The following is a 13,177-nucleotide window of genomic DNA, read 5'->3' on the forward strand; positions in this document are numbered from 1 at the left end:
ATGGCTGTCAGCTTACTCAGCAGCCCAACTGTCTGGGGATTTCCCATCCTGCTCTATGCTTCCCAGGTGGCATTAAGTGGTGAAGAACCCACCTGCCAGACACAGGTTTGATCCCTGGGTCGGGAAGACCCCCTGGAGGAGGGCATGGTAGCCCACTCCAGTATTCTTGCCTGGAGAACCTCATGGACAGAAGAGCCTGGTGGGCTGCAGTCCATGGGGTCGCAAAGAGTTGGACATGACTGAAGCGACTGAGCGCATATCCTGATCTTGCTGTGAGTGAAAAGCGGAGCCAGGAGGAGACCCCAGAGCACCAGCAGGAAGGGAGCAGGACAAGTCCTGGAGAGAAGTATCTCCTTATTTCCCTGGTCTCCTCCAGCCTGGAGTTCACTCCATGCCTCCTCACTGTTTTTACCTTAAAAGTAGAGCGGTCCTTGTAGGTTTTTACTCCAGAGAACTGCAAAAGAAAGAAGAAAGCAAGTGATGTCGCTCAGTCGTGTCTGACTCTTTGCGTCCCCATGGACTGTATGTAGCCTGCCAGGCTCCTCTGTCCGTGGGATTTTCCAGGCAAGAATACTCGAGTTGGTTGTCATTTCCTCCTCCAGGGGATCTTCCCGACCCAGGGATTGAACCCAGGTCTCCCGCATTGCAGGTAGACTCTTTACTGTCTGAGTTACCAGAGAACTGCAAACAGGAACTCAAATAGTTACTTGTACACCCATGTATGTAGCAGCATTAATTACAATAGCCAAAGGTGAGAACAGCCTGAGTGTCCATTGATGAAAAACAAAATGTGGTCCATACATAAATCTATTATTGTAACACAGTGTATTATTATTCATCCACAAAAAGGTGTGAAATTGTGACACATGCTACAACATGAATGAATCTTGAAAACATTAGAAGTGAAATAAACCAGTCACAAAAAGACAGATGTTGTATGATGCCACCTAAATGAGATATGCAGAGGAGTCAAGTTCAGAGAGAAAGTAGGGCAGTCCCAGGGACTGCGACAGGGGACGGAGGGCTGTTTAATGGGCCCCAGGTTTCTGTTGGGATGATGACAGTCTTCTGGAAATAGATAGTGGTGGTGCTTATGTAATACTGTGAAGGTACTTCAGTTCAGTTCAGTTGCTCAGTCGTGTCTGACTCTTTGTGACCCCATGGGCTACAGCACGCCAGGCCTCCCTGTCCATCACCAACTCCCGGAGCTTGCCCAAACTTATGTCCATCAAGTTGCTGATGCCATCCAACCATCATCCTCTGTCATCCCCTTCTCCCGCCTTCATTCTTTCCCAGCATCAGGGTCTTTTCCAGTGAGTCAGTTCTTCGCATCAGGTGGCCAAAGTATTGGAGTTTGAGCTTCAGCATCAGTCCTTCCAATGAACACCCAGGACTGATCTCCTTTAGCATGGATTGGTTGAATCTCCTTGCAGTCCAAGGGACTCTCAAGAGCCTTCTCCAACATCTCAGTTCAAAAGCATCAATCTTTTGGCGCTCAGCTTTCTTTATAGTCCAACTCTCACATCCGTACATGACTATTGGAAAAACCATAGCTTGATGAATGTACTTAATGCCACTGAATTGTACACTTGAAAATGGCTACAGTGGTACGTTTTGAGTTATATGTGTTTTACCTCTATTGAAAGTGGGGGAGTGAGTGCCTGACTGATGGCCTAGGAGATGGATGATGTAGGCGCAAATCTCCTCTGTCCCGCTGTCCCGCCTCCCTCTTCTCCGGTAAAGAGAGAAAGCTCGGGCTTTCTTCTGAAGGAGGGACTTGCACCCTGGTTGGGGCTCATTGTAGAGCAGACAAATGAGCCCAACCCAAGTGATACCCCGGGAACAGGTCTCTCTGCGGGGAGAGACACAGAAGGAGGGGGTCGGCAAAGGGGCGTCACGACTGTCTGGTCACCACTGTGGGCCGCTGGGCTCCGTGCCCTGGGTCGCCCTGTGGGACCACGGAGAAGGCGCCTCAGCTTTATCTGAGAGACCGAGAGGGAGGGTTTGTCCCCGTCCAGGGCTGCCGCGGCGGCTGTCAGCTCCTCCCGCTCCGAGGTGCCCGTGTCCGAGGAGACCTGGGCGGCTGAGGGGACGTGCCGTCAGGCTGCGCGGGAGACCCTGTCTGGGCCACAGTGATTGGCGTGGGAGGGGGGTCTCCAAAACCAGCGACCAGCGTGGGTTCTGCTCCTTTTCCCTCTGGGCACCAGGATTCTCCAGGGTGGGAATGTGTCTCAAGCCCCCCCCCCCCAGCCCTTTCCTCAGTGAGCCAGCAGGGGGTGATTTCTGCCTTCTGCCTCCTGCCTCCCTCCCGGGACGATGGTGTGGCCCCGTGACAGGCCCGTGAGAGCCTGGGAGTCCCAGCAGGGCAGGGCGGGGCCGGCCGTGTGGGCGGAGCCTGCCGTGTGGGCGGGGCCGGCTGTGTAGGCCGGGCTGGGCGCTAGGTCCTCCTGGAAACATTCCTGTCTAGTTCCTACAGAGCCCAGCCCTCTGCCCGCACCTGAGACGGGAGCCAGAAGCCCGCGATAAGATCTGAAGTTCTTTGAGGAATCATGGGCGCGGCCTCAGATACTGGCCTTTTGTGCAGGCGGCTCCTTTTCAGCCTTCTCTGGGCACCGACCTTATCACCCTATCCTGCCGAGGCCGGCCGCCTGCCCAGGGCCGTGTGTGAGCGAGGCACGGGGCCCAGCCCTCTCGAGCCTGCAGCCCAGTGGAGGTTAGGACACACACACGCACACACACACACACACGCACGCACACACAACACTGAAGAATTCACTGGGCTTTGCAAGGGCGGTGGTAAAAGGAGTGGGAGATTTCATGAGGGCCTGAGCAGGTACCAGGAGGTGGGATGATAAAGCCCAGGAAGCTCAGCTCCATGCTCTGTGATGACCTAGATGGCTGGGATGGCGGGGGCGAGGGTGGGGGTGAGAGGAAGGTCCAGAAGGGCAGGGATAGTATACATATACCTGATTTTGGGCTTCCCAGGTGGCTCTAGTGGTAAAGGATTCCCCCTGGCCAATGCAGGAGATAGATGTAAGACGTGCGGGTTTGATCCCTGGGTGAGGAAGATCCCCAGGAAAAGAGCATGGCAACCCACTCCAGTATTCTTGCCTGGACAATCCCATGGACAGAGGAGCCTGGTGGGCTACACTAGTCCATGGAGTCATGCAGAGTTGGACACGACTTAGCATGCACGCATACCTGACTCACTTTGTTGTATAGTAGAAACTAACACAATGTTGTAAAGCAATTAGATTCCATTAAAAAAAAAAGAGGAGGTGAGGTGTAGGTGGACCCGTAGCTCTGCTGTGTGTTCTTGGGCAAGTTACTTAACCTCCCTGAACCCTAGTTTTTTCTTTTTGTATCAATTGGATAGAGTTACAGTGAGGGGTAAGTGGATGAAGGTCTATGGAGTGCTGAGGGGGATGCTGGCCCAGGCTACTTGTGCAGGTACATTAGCAGCTCCTCTTATTAATAGGGGTTGTTGTATTCATGCCCCTAGGCTGAGACTGGGTGAATCCTTTGCCCCCCTCGCCGCTGTTAAAGTTGGGGATTGGGCTAGTTGGCACTGGCCTCTAAGGTTCTAGCCCCTCGTGAGTATAAGGACCCCTAGACTGGGCAGGTGGAAGGAAGGGGAAAGTGACTTTGGGTGAGGGATACAGTGTGAGCAAAAGCACAGAGGCAGAAAGAGTGTCCCATGTTAGTGGTTTATTGCCACAAACTTAATGGCTTGGAATGATGCCTGTTTATCATCTCTCAGGGCTGGAAGTAAGAAGCCCCTTTCAGTATAGCAGGAAGCTGATATCAGGGGGTCGGTCAGGCTGGGTTCTGTCTGGAGGCTCTGGGAGAAGAAACCTGCCCCTAAGTTCAGGGCTTGTTGAATTTACTTCTTGCTGTTGCAGGCCAGAAGCACTTTTCCTGATCAGTCATCGACCAGGGATGGCTCTCAGCCTCTAGAGGCTGCCCACGATCCTTGCACACATTCCTTCTCCTTCAGGCAGGCGACTCTGTCTCTCCCTCCAGCCTTGGATGTAAGGGGCTCATGTGATTGGGTCAGGCCCTGCTGAATACTGTCTTCTCTTCAGATCTGCTGACTTGGAGTTTAATTACATTTACAGAATCCTCTCCCAGGAGTTCCTAGGTTAATGTTTGATTGAGTAACTGGGAGAAAGTGCACGCTCAGGGCCCTCTTAAGTTCTGAAGGCTGCCACACTTGACTTGCATCCAGGACAAAAAGCAGAGGGGCCAGGGGGCGGGAGGCAGCTGTCTGAGCTGTGGGGTTGGTGGTAGGAAGGATGTAAGACCACTCTGGGCCTTGAATGGCAGGTGGAGGAAATGGCCCTTGCACCACTAGGCACACTTATTTCAATCTGAGCAAAATGCCTGCACACTCACCGCCACCCAGGCCTCCACCCCTGGGTTCCCTCACTCTGAAGAGAGCACCCAAGCCTGAAACCACAGGCTTCTCCCTCTGGGGCAGGTGGACACACCCGCAAGCCCCCAGGTCACTGAGCTGAAGCCCAGCACGTACCCTCTGTAGCTGGTCTGGGGTCCAAGGGAGCCTGGGTCTCGTGCAGCAGCCGAAAGCCACAACCTGAAGCAGGAAGTCAGCTGGAGATTGTGGGCCCGCCAGGGCAGTTCTTCCTCCCCATGGTCAGCAAAGCCTCTGGGGAGCCTGGGGAGGGTTTGGGGGAGTCAGCCTTCGTGGTCTTGCAGCATTTCTGGAACCCCTCGGGCCGCTTCTTGTCCTGTTTTGGATTCATTACGATTAAAAACTCAACAAAGCCTTAAGTATTGGTGAATAACTGTGTCCTTAAAAAGCTCTCAGTAATCCAAGATTTTGAAATTGAAGTGTTCTTTTAAACATACTAGGAAGTTGTCTTTATTATCCACAACACGTTCGAGGCGCCGAAAGCCCTTTGTGGTCTCAGAGCCTCGCGCATAGTTACTTGGGTCTTTGTGTATCTAAGGGTGGTGCTTTGGTAGAAGACTCTTGTTCTAGTTCTGATGGTGAAGCCATGTGCTGTCTTTGCTTTTTCTGCTCAGTGGACTCCCTCTGGAAAGCCCTGATTTTCAGACAGTGAAAGGGACGCCAGACCAGCTTTAAAGCCCCTTCCTGTCGGGAGCAGGGTGGTGGGTGTCCCTGGTGGGAAGGGACCTAGTGGTAAGAATGGTTCTAGCTTTCTTTCTCAACTTCCAGGTGGACTGCGGGGAGCTTTGAGGGCAAGAGTGGACAGTGGAGGTGTCCCTGCAGGCCTGGGCCCCTGCAGCTGCTAGGTTAACCAATCCTGTTGGAGATGGACAGCTTTTTTTTTTTAAGCAATGCCTCAGGGTATATAGGATCTTAGTTCCCTGACTAGGGATGGAACTCATGTCCTATACAGTGGAAGTGCGGAGTCCTGACCCCTGTACTGCCAGGGAATTCCTCCTAGGTACAGCAGTTTTATTGGTGGACTTTAATAGGTATCCATGGAACACTGGTCAAACTTTTTGTCAAGCTTCTCAGGGAGAGGGCCTGAGCTGTTAATGAGGGTGTCATGCTCCTTTGGAGGGTGACCAGGCAGTGTCCATAACTGAACCATACCCTCCCAGACAACCCGCTGGGCCTTACACACTGTATCATTAAAAGCTAGTCATGTCCTTAGAGACCGAGTATAGCGTGTGTGTCCTGCTGGACACACCATTAACAGGGCTGCAGAATCACATTATCGCCTACTGTCTTCACCAAATTTAGGGGTCGTCTGGAACATGTGTCTTTGGAAGGAGGTATTCCTTGGAGGCCCAGGCCCTTTAAAGCATTTGTGTGCCTCAATGCTGAAGTCAGGGACATAGACGCCTGTGGTCGGTCTTATTCTGCTTTGTGATAGATTTTGTTACCTCCATGTTGGGAAATGGGGCTGGGGTGGTAGGCTGGGTCCCATTTTCTGCTTTCTCCTGAGTGGTAAGGTCTAGGTGTGAACTGACACCCAGCATGGCCCCAGTTACGATGCTGGACAATTAGGCACAATACTGGCCCTTCCCTGGGCCTGAGTCTCCTTCTCCACCCCCGGGAGGAATCACAGCTTCCTCTCCCCTCACTAAAGGCCAGCCGGCACCCCACTGACTGCTCGAGGGCTTGGGAGAGGGCAGGATGGATGAGGGAGTGCCTCCGGGAGGGGGAGGGCTTCTCAGGTGGGGTCCCCATCTCTGCCTCCAGCAGCATCATCTCATGGAGCCCGTCTGTCCTCTGCCTCCCGCAGCCCAGGCCCCTGAGCGGGAGGGATGGAGAACTCTTCAGCAGCGTCCGCCTCCTCCGAGGCTGGGAGCAGCCGCTCCCAGGAGATCGAGGAGCTGGAGCGCTTCATTGACAGCTACGTGCTGGAGTACCAGGTGCAGGGACTGCTGGCCGACAAGACGGAGGGTGATGGCGAGAGCGAGAAGACGCAGTCCCACGTCTCCCAGGTAACACCGCCCGGGAGGGCACGGGGCTCTGCAAGCTCAGAGGGGTGCTCAGGGGCCCTCGCTCCAGGCAGCATTGTGCATCCCTAGATTGCCAAGGTGGGGATGGCCCCCTCTGCCAGAATGTGGGATCCAGGCAGGAAGCCCCCGACTGTGCACTTCTGGCCCCTCTGACCCACCTCTACCCACTCTGACCCCACTGGGCAGCTCAGGCCCAGCAGACTCACAGTTCTTGGAACCCTCATTTATTGAGCGTCTGCTGTGTGCAAGGCACTGCTCCCTGACTGCCACAAGCTCATGTTCTAGAAGACATCTGATGATTGAAGCTCATTCAAAGGCACACCATCAAAAGTCTATCGCTTCTGAACATGTCCTCTGATGTTGAATACAGGCAGTGGTTGGCAGCCAAAGGATCGAGTCTCTCAGGCCTCACCCAGGGCTCTGTGTGCCAGACCTCGTGACGCACATGCAGCCTTCAGACCAGAATCTCGGGTCTGAAGCTCTTGAGCTTCTCTGCTTCTGGCCAGTCTGTGGCAGCCCTGGTGGAAGGTGAACTCTGCTGAAAGACTGTGTGTCAAGATTTGGAAGTTTCCAGTTCTCCAGAGTAGAATGTGAACCATTAAGGGATGTGACCATGTCAAGTGCATCTCTGTTGAACATGATAAATCCTCAGTAGATCATTGTTCAAGAGTTGGTTCCAGATTGCTTCTAGCTGCCTGTGTGACCTCAGGCAAGCAGACCCCTCAGCTTCTCTGAGTCTTGGCTTTCTTACCTGGTGAATGGGGATGATCCTGCTGTCTCAGGAATGTTGAAAGTTCAGAGGTGATAAGAGGTTCAAAAACTCCGGAGGAGCAGGGTGTTGTCTGTATCTGGAGGTTCAGGAGGGTCTCTTCTGCTCAGAGTCTGAGGCCCAGCATACATCTCTTATACTTGTCCTTGGGGCCCCTGGCTTGGAAGAAAGCCAAGTGTAACTGTCTGACTCGCCATCTGTGTAGGCAGCAGATCCAGACTCTCCAGCTTTTAGAAGGCCAGAATGAACTTGTGGCTTTCCTGAAACTCAGGACCAGGAGTGGCCTGGGAAATTCTGAAACCAAAACCGTGCAGCTCAGTTTGGGACTTGAACCCATGCTCTTAATTGCGATCACACGCTTGTCAAGACTTAGTGAAGCTCAGGTCCTTGATGTCTTATCACAGAAAGAATCCAGTGAGAGTCAAAGTGATACGTAAGAAGTGGGTTTATTTAGAGTGAAACATACTCCACAGAGTGTAGGCCATCTTAGAGGACCAGAGGCCCGGAAATATGGCTTGGTTATTTTTTGTGAGCTGGGTAATTTCATAGGCTAATGAGTGGGAGGATTCCAACTCTTGAGGGTGGGAGGAAGGGCAAGGATTTCCAGGCATTGGGCCACTGCCCACTATTTAGCCTTTTATGGTTAGCTCTGAACTCTCATGGTGCGGGTGAGTATGTCATTTAGCTAATATATTACAATGAGGATATAATGAGGCTCAAGGTCTACTGGAAGTTGAATCTTCTGCCATCTTGGATCTAGGTAGTTCTGATCAGTTTTTGTCATGTCCTATGACTATGTGGCTTCCCTGATATGTGGACTATGGGGCTTCCCTGATAGCTCAGTTGGTAAAGAACCCACCTGCAATGCAGGAGACCCCCGTTCGATTTCTGGGTTGGGAAGATCCGCTGGAGAAGGGATAGGCTACCCACTCCAGTATTCTTGGGCTTCCCTTATGGCTCAGCTGGTAAAGAATCCGCCCGCAATGCAGGAGACCTGGGTTTGATCCCTGGTTTGGGAAGAACCCCAGGAGAAGGGAAAGGCTACCCTCTTCAGTATTCTGGCCTGGAGAATTCCGTGGATTTTCTAGTCTATGGGGTCGCAAAGAGTCAGACACGACTGAGTGACTTTCACTTTCACGACTATGTCATTCTTCTCAAGGTTGTGCCCTGGCCCCTTCCCTCCTGTTTCAAAGCCATGGTGATGCATGCCTTATCCCCATTGGAGGGTACGGAAGAGAAGATCAGCCCTGAGAGAGAAATGGAAATATATGTGATGCTTTCCTGGATGTCCTTGAATTTCTAAGATCACAGGTAGTAGTGAGCCTGTAGTCTGTTCAGTATTCACACTACAAGTGTGTAGTGAACACCTGCTCTGCACCTGGCACTGTCCTAGGATTGTGTACCTGGGAGTGAGCAAAAGAGAGGAAAAGCTCACCTCTTGTGGCCCTTATTCCAATGGTGGATGGTAACTGCTATAGGGAAAAATAAATCAAGAAAATGGAGTGTGAGGAGTGATGAGGGTCAGGAGGTGTTTGCAGTTGTAAATGGGATGTCAGCAAGATGTCATCAAAGGAGATGGAGGCATAAGCATGCAGATGTCTGGTGGAGAGGCTGTCCAGACACAAAGGATGCCATGTGCAAAGGCTTGAGCTGGCAGAGTTGTTCAACAGAGAATCAGGTGTGGCTGGAGCAGAGAGAGAGGGAGTGCAGAAGAGATGCTTGAGCGAGGAAGAGGGGTAGGGTAGATGTGCAGGGCTGAGCTTTGAGGTCTGCTACATTTATAAAGCAGAGATGTCAGGGGAACCCAGCAAAAGAGACCAGGAGGGCTTGGCAATGAGACAGGAGGGAATCCAGGTGAGAATTGGGTGCTGGAAGCCCCCGGGAGGATGGGTTTCAAGGGTGTGTGGGGCGGACTGACGGCTGCTGCAGGCCATGTGGGAGGAAGATTGAGAATAACCCTATGGAGCCACCAGGGTAGCTGGTGACCCCAGTTGGAGGGATGACGGTCCACTGGTGGGGGCAGAGGTCAAGGAGATGAATTGAACATGAGAGGTGCAGGTCCTGTGTCGCAAGAGTTTTGCTGTAAAGCAGGAAGGTGTGTGGTTCTGGGGGACGTGAGAGCAAAACCGGAGCATTCCTGACATGCTGTGTGTTGATGGGAGTGGTCCAGGGCAGAGGGGCTGGTTGCTGGAGCAAGGTCTTGAGTAGATGAGAGGGTCTGGCCTTGGTCCCAGCCCCCAGAGAGGCATGGGGCTGGTCTGGCAGGTGCTTCCTGTCTCCCCCACAGTGTGGGGGACTCTGGTGGCCTCCAGCAGAGCATCCCCCAAAGTTTTCTCCAGGTGAAATGGGCTCTTCCAAGAGAGGGGTCTCAGGAAGCTAAGCTTCACCCTAGGGGACCGCTTTGCGAGTGGCAGAATCTGTGTTCCCATCGGGGAGAATTTGAAAGGAGGGGCCTTCCCAGTGCCTCTGCCCTCTCTGTGGGACCAGCTGAGCTCTCAGGACACAGAGCCTCAATCTGGGCCCTGCACTTCCAGCTCCTACTCCTGGGATAGGTTGGGCCTAGCCATGCCCGGATATCCACATCTGGAGCAGCTGTTAAACAGATGCTAGATGTGAGGCAGAGTGTGGAAAACACTTGCACCATCTAGATGCATTCCTTAAACTGCCTGCATTCCCTGAGGTTTCCTGGAAAAATGCAAACACCTGGCAGGATCCTGGGACCTGCCTGTGTGCTGCTGGCCAAGTGGGGGTGCATTCCAATCCTGCTCCCACCAACTACTCCCCCCACAACCCCAAACAGCTGGAGTCCAGACTCCAGGAGAGGGGGCAGCTGTGGCAACTCCAAGCAAGGCCGGGGTTAGAAGTGTCTGTATGACCACTCTTTGAAAAAAATACAGTCTCTTTATTGACACCACTTAATGGGAAATCTTTCTGCTAAAGCACTTTTGCTTGCTTTTATTTAACCTGATGACTGTTTTGAAGAGAAGCCAAAGACAAAGACAAAAAACCTCAGAGAATGTCCCAGGCTGTCTGTCTGCAGTGGTGTTTTGATGTTTCTGGGAGAGAAAATTGTTAAGAATCTTGGAAACCTTGAGAAGACTTGAGGGAGTGGAGGAGAATGTTGCTTTTCAGTGAGTAAGGCCATTTTTTAGGATCTGAGAGATGACAGCTGACTCTCAGGAAGAAAATACCTGGGTATGCTTGTATAGTGTGTTCTCCCTGCCCCTCCCCCACCCACAACTAGAAAGGAAAATGAATGGATGGATGGATGAATGGGAGGGAGAGAAGAAGAGAGAGAGGTTCCTTTTTGTCCTAGATGAGTAACCCAGAGAATGTATGTTACCCCACACATTTTAAGAGTGCCTCCCTTCCAGTGGATTCCAAGGCCACAAAGGCACATCCTGAAAGTTGTCCTCACTCTGTCCTTGGGAGGGAGGGAGGTGATGGCTCTATTCTGCAGAAGAGAAAAACTGAGATGCAGAGATGGGACATAGCCATACCCCACTGCTCGGTGGTGGCTGAGCTGGGCCCCAGGATCCACCCCTTCCGCACCTACTTTTGGTTCCCTGCTGGGTAGAGGCTGTGACTAGCAGGCTGCCGGGAGGTTAGTGTACTTTTTTTCCCTGTGGAATGAGAACTGGGACTCCAAGTCTCATTGACCAGTAACCTTTTGTGGAAGAGACTGGGATGTTATAATTAGGGAAGTTTGGCACCTCTGATATCACTCGATGGTTTTATGGACCATCAGCAAGCTTTAAAGCAGTGTTCACAACTCTGACTGTTCATTGGAATTGCTCGGGAGCTTGGACAGGTCCCACCCCAGAGTTGAGTGGAATGGGGACTGGTTCGGGCATTGATATTCTCATCAGCTCCCATGGGACTCTGACGTCCTTTTCAGGTTGATGACCACAGCCACAGGTGGAGTTGTCTGGCTCCCTTCCCCGCCCCTCCATGGTGAATGGCCTGGAGCTCTACTCTTTCTGAAGGATACAATGTAGGGACATTGTAAAGAATGGATACGTCTGATGAGAAAGCAGGTTTCCCAAAAAATTCTTGTTAACAAGTCAAATGAAGAGTCAGTGAGAGTGAAGATAACTTCCTGTCGTTCTTTTTGATGCGGTCAGGCCCTTGGAAGAGACCTTACAGAGAGATGGAGACGAGTATTCAGATTGGTGTGAAGTTGCTTTCTCACAGTATTTGCCTTCTTTCTCTTCACATTTTCCCTTGCATTCTGCTTTCCCTGTGCTCTGTTCCTCATCCCTCTTCTATCCCATTCCCTCATTTCCTCCTGCCCTTTGAATTCTTCTTCCCTGCCACGTTTGCGCAAAGGAGGGAACGCTCAATGGTGGACCACCCACAAAAGGCTTAACAGAAGAAGTGAGTTTTAGGGGAACTGTGGGGTGGTTGAATATGGGGAGTCATTTTATCTTTCTTCTTATTTAAAAAGATAATTTATTTTTAATTACACAATTACTGTATGCATAGATTCTCATGGTACTTAAGAATTCAAAGGCTAATTAGCTACTGCCTTATTCCACTGTCTTACCTCTACCTCCCATCAGAATGATGAGTTAACTTCCTCACCTTTTTAATGACTTACAGAAATATATTATCTCCAAATGTTACCTCATAACTGGGGGATATGTTGTTTGAGAGCTCACCTTTTTCACCTAGCTGTTTGCCCTAGTGATTCCTCCAGGCTTGTACATATGCTGTGTTCTGTTTAATGGCTGCAAAGGTACCCACAGTATGGATGTCCCATAGTTTAACCATTCACCTATTCCTGGACATGCAGATTACTTTCAGAATTTCCCCTGGAAATATAGGATACATCAGCAAACACTTCTGAACATGTCTCCTGCATATGTAAAAGTGCTTCTTTAGGTGGATGCTGAGAAATAGAATCAAATTTAATAGCTGTTGCCAAATTGCTCTCCAGAATGCCTGTTGTATTATTCACAGGACCACCAGTGGATTGGGACAAATGGTCTCTTGTCACTTTAATTTGCATTTCCTTGATTTTTAGTGAGGCTGAGCCCTTTTCAATCTGATTACCAGTTGTTTTTAAAAAGAGGTTAAATTTTTATTTTACTTTTAAAGCAACAGTAGAAAAGCAGAGACAATCAGAAAACAGAAAGAAGCCCACCATAATTTTATGATAAAAACTAGTATAGTTTTTGTGTATTATTTTTTTCTTAATATACCTCTCAAGAGTTGAGCTTCTAGCATACGTGTAGCTTTTAGCTTGTTTACTTAGTTAGCGTGGTTTCCTACACATTGTTTGGTGGTTTGGGCATAAAGTACAGTTGCTGAAATTGGCCAGTTACTGTTGACTAAATAAGGAAATATAATTAGAGCTAAGAATGATTAATTCAGGCCCTGTTCTAGGCTCTGGGGATAAAGTCATGAACAGAATGGGCCATAATCCCTGTCCTCCCTGGCGCTTACCTTCAGAGGCAGAAAGACAGGTGATAGACAAGAAAACAGGATGTTAGAAGGTGATGTACACGTGACGGAGGCAAGAAGGGCCCCGGGTGCTGGGCCGCCTGGAAGACTTACTTAAACCTTTGAGCAAAGATTTGAAGAGGGTGAGAGTGAGGCCACTAAGGAACCAGCCTTCCCGGAAGAGGGGATCTCAGGAACACAGCTCTGGTGTGGGAGTGTACCCCACTTTGAGGAGTAGCTTTGGGGCCAGTCTGGTGGGGGCAAAGAGCCACATTTGTGCGGCCTGGTCAGTGAGATGCTGGAGGGTTTTGAGCAGAGGAGAGGGGTGATGTTGGTTAGATCAAACCACTCTGGGTGCTTTATGAACAATCAGCAACGTTGAGGGGCAGGGCGGAAAGGAAGCAGGGCGACCAGGAAGTCCTTGGTTGGCCAAGGTCAGAGGTGATGGCAACTGGGAGCCGTGTGGGACCGTGGAGGTGGTGAGAAGTGGTCAATTTCTCATAC

At 51.1% G+C, this 13,177-nt stretch overlaps 1 protein-coding gene across 1 annotated transcript in view; it reads left to right on the forward strand.

Annotated features, from left to right (window-relative positions):
* Positions 1-13,177, forward strand: part of CTIF (cap binding complex dependent translation initiation factor) — a 314,018-nt gene that overhangs the window by 70,701 nt on the left and 230,140 nt on the right. Inside the window, 1 exon segment of the mRNA XM_065932674.1 lies at positions 6,240-6,441. Within this exon segment, the coding sequence (XP_065788746.1) occupies positions 6,262-6,441 (180 nt within the window). The 5' untranslated portion in view covers positions 6,240-6,261.

Source organism: Muntiacus reevesi, chromosome 4 (genome assembly GCF_963930625.1).
Source record: "Muntiacus reevesi chromosome 4, mMunRee1.1, whole genome shotgun sequence".
NCBI classification, from domain to species: domain Eukaryota; kingdom Metazoa; phylum Chordata; class Mammalia; order Artiodactyla; family Cervidae; genus Muntiacus; species Muntiacus reevesi.